Source organism: Carlito syrichta, unplaced genomic scaffold (genome assembly GCF_000164805.1).
Source record: "Carlito syrichta isolate Samal-C Ts95f unplaced genomic scaffold, Tarsius_syrichta-2.0.1 Scaffold141378, whole genome shotgun sequence".
NCBI lineage: Eukaryota > Metazoa > Chordata > Mammalia > Primates > Tarsiidae > Carlito > Carlito syrichta.
Genome location: NW_007085474.1, coordinates 76,908 through 89,826, shown reverse-complemented (window position 1 = coordinate 89,826; position 12,919 = coordinate 76,908). Strand labels below are relative to the sequence as shown.

Below are 12,919 nucleotides of genomic sequence, written 5' to 3'. Positions count from 1 at the left end.
TGACAGAAGTTTGAGAAGAACTAATTTAATCCAACCCCCTCATTTTAAAAAGAATAATACTAAGCTTCATAAATGGACAAGAACCTGTGAGTCTTACAGTGAAAATCAGAACTAGATCTCCAATGCCAGTTTTCTGTTCTTTCCACATCACTACACTGCTTTTTTCCTTTGATCCTCTTCTTCAAAGCTATTATCTTTCCATCTGCTTTAGGGTCCTCACATCAAAATTCATCATGGGTCCTTCTGCAAATCCAGCCCTCTGCTCAGGTCTGAGGAAGACTGTAGATGTGACACCACCTTTTGGATTTTCCTCTGTAGACCTTGGCCATGAGGAGCTGGTCAGTTCATGGCAATAATCACTCCCTCACAGGGACTCCACTTGGACCCCACTAAGAAAAACACAAAGCATGCAGCATCCCCAAATAGTTTGGGGCTTCTGTTTATGGATACAATCTTTGAAATACAGCTTCTCATCAAAACTAGCAACAATGGATGATAGAGCTTGGGACATGACCACAACTTATATCATAGACTGGTACTTTTCGGGGCAAAGTTTATATGAAAGATAAAGGGTTCACTCCTTGGGTTGTCAACACTTCATATTAGGTAGCATTTAAAGCAAATCAAACCTTGTTTTTAACCTGGCAATTCAGTTGCTGGGGAATTGTCTTAGTACTGCAGAAAATAGTCCAATACAATTCTTAAAGCCTCCTCTGGTGACCAGATTTTATCTCTTTTGTTTGTTGAAAATTGATCTACAACTACCTGAAAAGACTATATTTGTTTTTGAGGAAACAGAACTAGATCATTCTTAAGTCTGCTTCCAGTCATCTGTAACTGTCATTGTACCAATAGAAGGTTCTAACTTTATGCTAGCTAATGTTATTGCGTATTATTATTGAGATGATAATATGCCACAGGAAAGAACACATTTTGCAAAACTCATTTTTTACAATGAAGACTTTTTTGTTTATTTTGAGACCCAACCAAAAAAATAGTTCCAATCTGTCTGAGAGACAAAGCACATGATCTTCAATTATGCACTCCCACAGATTTATAGATTCAAAAATTATTTGACTCTAATATCCTTTTAAAATATAATTCTAATGCAAGAAAAAGAGCATGAGACTTGCAGACAGACCAAACTGGTATTAAATCTACCTCCAGACTTACTAGATCTGTGATCTGAGGCAAGGTAATTAACCTTTCTGAGCCTTTTTTTGCCTCATCTGCAGAATGGAATAAATAATACCCTTGTAGGATGTTGTTTTGAAGATTACATTATCTCAACAGATATTAATTGAATGCCTCCTTTGTGCCAGGCACTTTTCTAAGTGTTATGGATACCACAGTGACAAAACATAAGATAATCATTTTTATGCAGTGATAGTCTTAATTGAAGTTGAATATTTCAGCCGGGCTCAGTGGCTCAGCCTGTAATCCCGCACCTTTGGGAGGCTGAGGTGAGTGGATTGTCTGAGCCCACGGGTTCGAGACCTGCCTGGGCAGCAAGACCTCATCTCTACAATAAATTTTAAAAAAATCAGCCGGGTGTGGTAGCGCATGCCTGTAACTCCAGCTACTGGGAAGGCTGAGGTGGAAGGATCGCCGGAGCCCAACAGGTTGAGGTTGTGGTGGCCGGGAGCGGCCACTGCACTCCAGTCTGGGTGACAGAGTGAGACTCCAACTCAATAATAATAATAATAATAATAATAATATTTCCCTCCTGGTTCTTAAGTCATGGAAGCAGAGTATTGCCTGCGAATGGGTTGGAAATAAATTTCTTGTAACTGTGGATCTAAAATAATTGTCTCTCTTGTTGCTATTTTAAATTAAAACTAAACCACTAAAGGTTACTTAGATATTCAGCAGAACCATTTATAGATTTTTACCATTTTTTTTAGTTCATAAAACTTTAGTAATCAGTAAGGCAATATTTATATGTGCAGTAATATTTTGCACTGATCTACATTTGGTAATATATACTATTTATAAGTAAACACAATTTGCATTATAAAATTTTAGAGGAGGAGATGTGCATTCTTTCGTGCATGAAAATTCTGAACGGTAAGTTGTTGCCTTGTTATAGAAAAACCTCCTGAGATTTGTCACCAGCCAAACTTGCACATACACAGCTAGCCACAAAAAGATCTCTTGTCAGTGGTTATGTCATTGATGGAACAATTCGCTCCTTTCTAGTGGTGATGATGCCATTGATAAAGTGGTCTAAAAAGATCTTCCTTTTTGAATTGATTTTCTCCCTGGCATGGTCAAAATACCTCTTGATCCTTCCAGGTATGACACCTGATAATCAGCAACTAGGTTAGATAAAAGAATGATAACTGGATAACTAAACATATTCTGAGTGGTTATTTATATAACCAATATAAATTTATAGAAAATGGATGATTTTCTACTTGCTTTTGAGCAGTGAATAAAGAGCTAGAATTTAAGAAATTGTTTAATATTCATGAGCCAAAAATAATGTTATTATCATTTATAACCCACACAGGCCATCAGAGTCAACATTACCTCCAGGGTAGAGGTTTGATTTGCAGGTATTTTTCTTCTGTGTAAGATTTGATAAGTCATAATCTTATTGCTAGCTAGATATTTGAATTTGACATGAATGTACCATTGTAAAGCTGTTGTTGGCATCTCAAACTGTTGGTGAAATTCCAGGCCAGTATCATCTGAGGTAACTAGATTACAATGAAAAACCAATAGAATAGATCTTTAAAATGCACACATGTACATTTTGCTTGCATGGTTTCCTTCAGAGCTAGGTATAATGTTTTAAGACAATAATAATAAAGAAGATAAAAGGTAACAAATATAAAGTCACCCAACTGTGGGATCACTCACCTGACTTTCTTGGAATGCCACACTAATTACTAATGTATTGGCAGTATCTAGAGGAGAATGTTTGAGGCAAAGAATGTTCACTGTCTCAATATTTTTTGCAACATCATGTCTATTTTTTCTATGATTATAAACAATTAGTTGCTCCAAAGATATTCACCTTGATGTCCCCAACATGCCTTTTGCCTGCCGAGGCCTGCCTGCCACCTGGTTCCATTTTGCTGAAATACTTATTAAAGTTTGAAAATCATAGCTTTCAATTTCTTGCCTTTTCCTCGAACAAGCAAATAATACAGCAAAAGCAGGACAAAGACTCTTTCACGGCTGTTAAGGAGGTACTAGACAGAACTTAAACCTGCTGATGGGTCAGTTTTCAGTTCTACCAACATTGTACTCTTGAGAAAGTCTCCAGTATATATCCTAACCCAGTTTTATCTAAGAAGCTCTTTGTCCCTTTTATCTGTCCACTAAATTTCAGTACCAAGAATTTGTTTCTTTGAAGGATTTAGAAATTTGGCTTTCCTTTTTTCTTACCAGTAGATGGGATAAATTTCAACTTCATCTTGGTCCACTGAACTTAGTATCTAGAGTAGCCACTGAATCAGAAAAACAGAGGAAGTTTTCCACTTAGCTTCCTGGGATTCTACCTTCAGATATCTTATCTAAATTCATACACTGCTGATCCAAACTGGTACACCCTTTCTGGAAGCTAATTTGGCATTATTTCTAAACTTGCTGCTGGTACACGCATCATTTGGCATTATGTATCACAGCCTTAAAATCTTCATAATCTTTGACTATAAAAAAATTAAACATTCAGACATTCATACAAAGACTTTTATAAAAGATGTTCATCATGACATTTTTAATAAACGAAAAGTTGAAAACTTTTTATATCTTACTGTCCAAGAACAGGAATTGGTTAAATAAATCTTGGTGTATTTATATAATGGAATTTTCAGCAGCTATGGTCAAGGTTGATGTTCCAGAAGAATTTCTAAAATGACACATCAAAAATTCACAGGCTGCAACATTGTGATAAAAATTCAAAACAAAATTGCATGTACAGCATGATCTTAACTGTGTATGAGTAATAGGAGGGGGAAGGAAAAAAATTAGAACATATAACAAAATGTTAACAGCGTTTCTTTTTATTCCCTTCTTTTGTTTCTGGTTTTCCTATGCATCTTTCTATCTTTTTGAAATTTCCTATAACAGACATAAATAAAATGCAGTTTCAAAATTTAAGAAGAAAAATGCCGTTGGAGCAATTGATAGTGCATCAATTTGGACATCTTTTCACATCTACCTCGTCGGCGAGCCATAGCCTGTTTTCTGCTTGGCACCTTCCTAGGAATTTACAGTGTGCATTCTCCTACTGGAGAAAAAACAACTATGGAGAGGCAACGATAAGAATCTGTGTCACCTAGTCTCTGTTCTTTTCCAGCACACGACAGTTTTGCCCTTTATATTAATCGAGATGAGGACATCGCACCATCAGTATCCCAGCAGGAGCAGCGGACTCGCCGCCATATGCACCTTCTCTGTTGGCTATATATTATGGTAAGGACCATGCCTGCTGGGCTTTCTTATTGTATTAGATTTTGCACTGCTAAATTTGGGCACATATTTCATTATGGATATAATCACTAACAGATTCACGCTGCGTGCCTCATTTGGTCCAAGACCTGGGCTTTGTCTCATTTCCCCAGATGCTTATATTTTTAGAAAGTATATGCCAAACCTCACACAACAGGAATTTGTTGAACAATCCCATGTAAGCAGTGTTTCTTCCAAGGCTACATTTTTCAACTCTTTTTCAAGCTAAATGTTTTTCTTGGACACCAGTTTTATTGCTTAAGGGCTTTTTTGCTTGGATTTTTTTGTTGTTGCTTTTGTTGGTGGGGGAGGGAGTTGCAACAAACACAAATGAGAGCAGGAGTGACCTCTTAGAGCAATGACTTTAAACTTACTAGGAAACGAGTGAAAATGAACATTTTCCTCGGTCCATTTAAAACCTACTCCAGAATTAGCTATTATGTATAGACTGCATTAAACTGTTTTGTTTTTAAATATTGGGGTAAATAAACCATAATAAATCTTCCTGTGGGCTGTTGAGCACAATTTAGTCCTAAGTGTGAGGTACCAAATTGATTTAATAAAAGAGTTGTTGCCTGAAAAGTCTACCATACTTTAATATCAGTTCCTATCAGGTTTTAACACCTCAAAATATATTTATCTTAATATAGATAATTTCTTATTTCTCTTTATAATTCTAAGTCCTCTTTGATAGATTAACACACAGAGAGGAGGTTCTCTCCTGCCAATGTTTCTGCCTCTTGAGACTCTTTTGTCTTGTATTCTGGATCACCATCCCCTCCTTCAAGCCTGGAGGACTGGATAATGTTCTTCCAAACACTCTGCAACTGTATTTTTAAAAGTCTGGAGCTCTTTGGGAGGCCCAGTCTCTGTGGGGTTTTTTGCTCCAGCTGGAGTAGAAATATAAAATAAAGGTTAGCGCAGTACTTTACATACTTTGCATAAACAATCACATAATGCCCCAGATCTGAGCAGAATGGGGATTTGCTGCCAGGAAGTCACACCCTGTGGCTGGATCTAAGGGGACATTTCAAGGATGGACCCCAGAACAGGCAAGCAGTAAAGTTCATCCCATCTGCCTCACCATCAACTAGTGAAGACTTTTTGCAAGGACTGGGGGAGAGTTCACTTTCTTAATCACTTTCTACATTTTTCCCCCCATCCAAAACCTTAAATATTGACTTTCTTTGCTAGAAAAGGTCTAAATGATCTGGACTCACAGATGTAGTGTGACTAAAGCTATGTCTTAAAAAACAAACTTATGTGCTTTACTCAAATGAACTTGGTATTCAAGATTCAAGTAACTGTTACTTTTCAGAAGAGTCAAGTAGGGAAGCTACACAATTATTCCAGGCATGCCACAATGTTTAAAATATACCTGGAGCTGCATATAGTATTCATTTAAAAATCCATTCCTCACTCAAATCATTCTACAAAAAATATACCTGTACATGCATGTTTGTTGCAGCTCTATTCACAATAGCAAAAACATGGGACCAACCATGCTGCCCATTGAAGCCGGACTAGATTAAAAAATGTGGTACATATACACAGTGGAATATTATGCAGCCATAAAAAAGGACAAACATATGAATTTTGCAGCAATTTGGATGGATTTAGAGTCAATCATACTCAGTGATCTATCACAGAAACAACAGAATACCATGTTCCCACTCATAAGCAGACCTTGAACAGTTATCATAATACTATAAGAAAGGTATTGGCAGTAGTGGAAGGGAAGGTGGGATTGGCAGTTGAGGGAAACTGCCAAGGGAGTGAGAGGAACACCTCATCAAGTAGAGTACCTGTATAATGAACATTTTTATACCTAACCCTGAGTGTAACCACTTCTTTAAAATAAAATTTTTAAAATCAATTCCTCATCCCCCACCCCCACCCCAAATATAGTCTCATTACTTTGCACTCATATTTGCTTACCTGTGGAAAAGACAGGTTACTCAGTCTGGGAACTCTGCAAATTCATTGATATGTGTTTAAACTATCTGCATCTTGTGAGCCCCAGAGGTTTCTGGAACTATGTACTTTCTGATGGCCTGTCTTCCACTGTAGGTACAATCAGTCCACATTCCAAACAGACACAGGGGAAATACCACATAGTCCTCATTATAGACCCCCAAGATTCCTCATTAAAATGAAACATTACTCACGCTCTGTGTGCCAAGCAAGGCTTGCCAGCTCCATGTCCTCCCTAAGCAAACCAGTACTTGTTTGGACATGTATTTGCATTAACCAGCAAATTCCCTCAGATTTGTTCTGAGAAAGCTTTCAAAGTAGACTTTTTTCTTTGGTGTTCTGCCCTGGGCATTCATAACTTTGCCAAGAGCTAAACAATGGCCCTCATGTCATATGGCATTATATAAACCCAAGGATTTTAGTTGTTATCAAAAAGGTACTGACTTTTGCTTCCTTCCAACTATCACAAGGCCAACATACCAGTGACACAACAGCAAAAAGTTCAGGATAAGAAATCTTTTGAGAGCATACCAGTGTTTTAAGTGGACATTCCAGAACCTAATGCCAAGATGGCAGAAAGCATTCATCTTATCATGTGAGATTATAAAATAAACAGATCTCCTTTACAATGCTGAATATGGTTGAGCTGAATCTATACCTCGGGGGTTGCTGGCCAGGCTGTTAGTCTGCTTTGCATTGCAGGGCCTCTGATTTGCTCTCCAGTCTCCTGAGGTCTCCTCCTGGGCTGAACCTGTTCTCTTCCTAGGTTTGGATAAGCAAGAATTGAGAAATCGAGGGATACCTGCACTTTCCTTCGTTGACTGGTTCCCTATTTAGTCCACACCCTCAGTGGCTCCATGTTCCAGCCCCATCACAGTCCTACCCAAGCTCAACATTTGAAGGCCATCCCAGACTCCTTTCTGGGATTACCACTTTTGCCTCCCTGCCATGTTTCTCTCTCCACCAGCCCAAGTGTTTGGGACACAAATATCCTCTGTCCATTTGTAGGAAACTCTTAACTCTTCTCCTGGACATCTGCCCTCCATTGTCACCCGACACACATATATCTTGCAGGATTTCCTCTAATCAGTGAGAGGGCCCAGTATTATCTCAGTCTGTATACACACCTCTTTCTTTGATTTCTAATGTAACAAGAATTAGTAGGAATCATAAGGAGTACCATTCTTTTGAGCCAGGCACTGTACCAAGTACTTTTCAATATTACCTCATTTAGTTCCCCCAAAATAATCCTTTGAGAGAGGCATCCTCTTGCCCATTGTACAGAAAAGGAAGTGAAGTATAGAGAGATTGCATGACTTGCCCAGGTCAAGACACCAGGCTTGTTGCTAGAACTACAATGCAAGCCCCAGTGTATGGCTCCACAGTTCACTATTACAACATCTTCCACTGCCCTCACTAGGTGAAGAGAAACTCTGTGGGTGACATGTTAAGTGAGTTTGGGGGTTCATTTGGAAGAACTACATCAGAAGCAGCCATGTCCAATAACTAAGCCCACTTCCTGAGTGGAAAACCTTTCTGAGCTTTTGCTTATTCAGATGTAAAGCAAGGAGGAAGAGAGTGTGTAACTCGCAGGGCAGTTGAAAGGACTCACTTGTATGTAGAGCCCATAGAACATGCCTAGAACATACCTACATGAAAACGTTCCTACTCTTGCTATTATCCATTCTGAGAAGTTCCCCAACAAATAGTCATAGTAGTAGGTGAGGAATTTTAGTTATGAGGTCATGGGTTATTTCTCTTCCCTTTACTCATTCTAGCTCACTTGCAAACTCTTCATTTTAATAATCAAAAACAACTCTTTTCCTTGATATGAAAACATTTTTATTGCTTTTTAGTTATAAAAGAATTATTAGGAAATCTTGCAGGGAGGCTAGGTAAAACAGTTTTAAGATCCTGGGCTCCCAAATGCTGTCACTCTTTAGTTGGCATATTTCACAAGAGAAGATATCTTTGCTACACCTGGTATGGCCTCCTGCGGCTGAATCTTTGCTACACCTGGTATGGCCTTCTGCGGCCTCCTGTGGGCTGCTCCACCCACAACCCAAGCACCTGGAATCCCTGTCCCCCTGCAGTTCTGCTGCTGCTCATTGGTCTGCTTTTGTATCTACAGGGCACAGAAAGATGAAACCAACTCAGATCCTAGGTAAGGTACATCCCCAAGGGTTCAACAGTGGTCCCCTCTGACCTGAGGATTCTTCTTTCAGCCCCTGGCCATTCCTCCCTCCCTCCCATGGTCATTTCTCATGCAAGCAGAGCCCATGTGAGATCTCAGCAGCATCTATAATACATGCTAACCACTTAATGCAAGACACATCAGGAGCAAGTGGGCATTAGTGAAGGGAAGAAAGTGGATCCTGGAAGTTTCTTCTTATGGATAAATATTTCTTGTCACTGCTATGAGCTTATTTAAAGCAAAATAGATATTTCTGTCGTCTCAAGGCCCTATTAGTTTTAGATGAATTCTACATTCCAAATCTCATTTTCCCAAATGTGTTTACTGAATAACTTTCCAACACAGAAAATGAAGCAAAGTACAATCAGAATGAAGTATGATCTTTCTTTTCTGATGCAATCCTAAATTGTTCTATATAAGAATTCTATCTCCTACCAAACTTGATTATGTCTCAGCCAGGCAATTATAGGGTTTTTTTTCTATTGTTGAAATTTTCTGTATCTCAAGTTTCTGCTGGAAATGTGTGTATGTGTGTGTGTGTGTGTGTGTGTGTGTGTGTTTGTGTATGTGTTCATTATTTTCAAAGACAGAAAAAAATATCAAAATAAAAATGAGTATACTTACATGTAAAAGTCTTGAAAAGATATTTTAGCCATGAATAAGTAAAATTTTTGCATAAAAGTTGTACTCTCGTCACTAAGAAAATAAAATTTTAGACTACATTAAAGTTTCCCCATTTAATCAGATACTTCTTCACCAGTTCAACAAATCTGGCAGTCTGCTCTTTGATAGTAGATGACATTTTTTTCTGTTGAACTTGAACTTTTCACTCCACCATAGCTGCCTATCCTGTAGACTTTTACATTTTCATGTAAGTTTTCATGATTTTCTGACATTGGAGAACTGGGATCAAGCTGAAAAAGTAAAATGATAAGTACCTTACATTCTAAAGAGATATCTTTTTTAGGGCTTATACACGGTAGCCAAAGCACTCTGCTCCCTTATGTCACCAAAGTCATGCATGCTCCCCCATACCCATTTTTCCTAACTGCTTCACCCAGCCAGGCTAGGGAAAAGGGAGAGGGTCTTGGCAGTCTTGAGTTTGGAGTCTGGGGGAGCCACTGGGGAAGAAAGAGCCTCTTGCTTTCACTCACTTCCTTTTTTTCTTTTTTGAGTCACGGTTTCACTCTGTCACCCAGGCTGTAGTGTAGTGGCTTGATCACAGCTCACCATAGCCTCGACCTCCTAAGCTCAGATGAGCCTTCGGCCTTAGCCTCCTAAGTAGCTGGAGCTACAGGCACACACTTGGCTAATTTTTAAATTTTTTTTAGAGATACGGTCTCTCCATGTTGCCTAGGCTGGTCTTAAACTCCTGGACTCAAGTCAACCTCTGGCTTCAACCTCCCAAAGTGTTGGGATTACAGGTGTGAGCCACTGTGCCCAGCCAGGAGAGCCTCTCCACACTCACCAAAGCCAAGTATGAGGTCCAAGAAAATCCAGGTAAATATTGAGGGTGAAGCAGAGATCTCATTTAGGAAGCAGACTTGTGAACCTTCCTGATGCCTCCTACCTGAGCAAGGAAAAGAGCCTTGGAAGGATATGGCAGGATGGAAGGAGGTGAAGCCATAGAGCAGTCTGTGATCCCATCATCACACATGTCAAAGTTTCTGGCAGATCTGGTTTGATATAGAGGAAGGTCACTGGGTTTGAGCTGTCTTGATGGTGGTCTACCCAGGAAAGGGTAGTTCCCAGGCAAGGGTTTCCTGGCAGTAAGAAACCATGGAGTGAGCTGCCATGGATGGGAGCTTAGGGATATTGAAGAGGTCCAGCTGGAGCCTTTCAGATCCCCCACTCTGGTGATGAAGTCCTTTGGAGACCCCTGCACACCTCAATGTATGCATCTGATGTGAAGGAGAGCATCTGAACTTTGACCTTATAGCATTGACCAGTGGGAAGGAGGCATTTCCCAGAGAAACAGGGAAGACAGTCATCTTCACAACCATGGACAATGAAACAGGAATACAGTCATCTTTCTTCCATTTCCCCTGCCAGACCCCAACACGAAGAAGAGAAGTCCCAGAATCAGGCCATGCCTTCCCCTTCTACTTCAAGGTCCTGGAGTTGGTGGCAGAACTAAGTAAAGCCCTCTCTCACTGAAGTTTCCAGCAATAAGCCTGATGTGTTCAAGGAAAGCAGAAGGCTACCGTGTGCTGGAGCAAAGTGAGGGGGAGAATGAACAGAGACTCCTGGGGAGAGGAGAGCAACGTGTAGGGACTTGTAGGCCATTGGGAGGGCATCCTTAATTCAGAATGAAATTGGGAGTCATTGGAAGGTTTGAACAGAGGACTGACTTAATCCGAAACATTTTTAAAGGATCACTTTGGCTACTATGTTGAGAATGGATTGGGGGCAAGGATGGCACAGGGAGAAGGGATGAGAAGTTATAGAAGAAATCCTGGTGAGAGGTGAAATGGCCTAGACCCAGGGCTAAAAATGGTGGTAGTGGGATTCTGGATATATTTTGAAGGTATAGTATTTCCTGACCAAATCTAAATTCAATTCCAGACTCAACCCCTTTAATAATTTTTAATCTTGGTGTGGAAGACAAGATAATGCCCACCATAGCCGCCCAAAATATCCACTTCCTATTCCCCAGAAGCTGTGGATATATTACTCTTCATGGCACATGGCAAAAGGGACTTTGCAGATGTGATTCAGTTAAGGACCTTGTGATGAGGAGATGAGCCTGCATTTCCCAGGTGGGCCCAGTCTAATCACATGAGTCCTTAATAGTGGGGAACCATCTGCAGCTGTGGTCAGAGAGAGCTGTGATTATGGAAGAAAAGTTAGAGAGGTGTGATAGGTAAACGCAGTACGCCATTGATGGCTTTGAAGATAGAGGAAGGGGCCGTGAGTGAGGACCATGAGCTACCTCAGAAGCTGGAAAAGGCAAGGAAAGAGATTCTTCCCTGGGGCCTCCATCATGGAACACAGCCCTGCCAATGTCTTTTATTTTAGCCCATTGAGACCCATGGTGAACTTTTACAGAAGTCTAGGGTAAATTTGTGTTGTTTCAAACCATGAAGTTTATAGTAATGTATTATAGCAGCAATAAAAACTAATACTTGGGCTTATCACTTAATCTCTATGGACCTTAGTTTCCCCATGTGAAAAAAAAAAAGAGAATGATGATACTTATCAGGCAGGATAGCTTTGGGAATCAGGGGGAAAAAATAGGTGTACAACGTCTATCACATAACTGGCACTCAGTACAAGGGGCGATTGTTGTTCTGTTTGTATACTAGGAATACTCAGTCCTTAGGGAGCCTCAATTCAGCCCCTTTCTGCAAGTTTCCTCTCTCATTAACCTTACTCTGGGAGAAGTCCAGATCTTGAAGTCAGATATTTATCGTTCGGTTCCTCTCTTCCTAGGGACTTGGAGCAAATTACTTCTGTCTTAGCCTCGTTTTTACCACCTTTAGAATGGGGAAGCATGTCGGCCTTGTAGAGTTGTAAGGGTTAATGAGCACCTAGGGACATTCAGGAAATGAGAGTATCTTTTCTCCCTCCAAGACAACAAAAACCTGAATGCCTGCAGACTTTCTGTGAGAAAGGATCATGATTTTTTTCTCTCTCTCTCTTCCCCACTATCCTTATTTTATTTTCATTTTATTCTCTTCTTATGGATTTTGGTCCTACTTTATAGGATACGTAGCTCCTTATAATGTATTAAGAATATGAAAGAGTTTTCTGAGATTTTCTTATGGTTCATATATTAAGCTATTTCTGGAGCTCTGCTTCTCCCCTGAGGACTGAGAATGCCATTGCTTTCCCATTATTCCAAACTGCTTATTTTTATGAGCACTTCGTTGAGAGTGTTTTCTCATCTTCTAACAAGAAGTCTATCTGGGAGATTGAAGACTTGATAATTGAGAGTGTGGCTTGTCCTCAGCCCCTTGGAATGTCCATTGGGTGTTGGTCAAATCAGTTTCTTAGGTCTGCATTGGGACAGAAAAGGCTTATGTATATAACCCATCACTATTCTGAGTTTTGTTTCTTTTTTTTGAGTTGGAGTCTCACTCTGTCACCCAGACTGGAGTGCAGTGGCTGCTCCGGCCACCGCAGCCTTGACCTGCTGGGCTCCGGCGATCCTTCCACCTCAGCCTTCCAAGTAGTTGGAATTACAGGCGCGCACTACCACGCCCGGCTAGTTTTTGATTTATTGTAGAAATGAGGTCTCGCCAAGTTGCCCAGGCGGGTCTCGAACCTGTGGGCTCAAGCAATCCACTC

The 12,919-nt window shown here is 40.1% G+C and overlaps 1 protein-coding gene across 1 annotated transcript in view; it reads left to right on the top strand.

Annotated features, from left to right (window-relative positions):
• The first annotated feature begins 233 nt into the window (after positions 1 to 233).
• The window catches only part of LOC103251364 (androgen-induced gene 1 protein-like), a 49,681-nt gene continuing 36,995 nt past the window's right edge, over positions 234 to 12,919 (top strand). Inside the window, exons 1-2 of the mRNA XM_008049939.1 lie at positions 234 to 338; positions 4,310 to 4,425. Coding sequence (XP_008048130.1) covers positions 234 to 338; positions 4,310 to 4,425 — 221 coding nt within the window. The remainder of the gene's footprint in view (positions 339 to 4,309; positions 4,426 to 12,919) is intronic.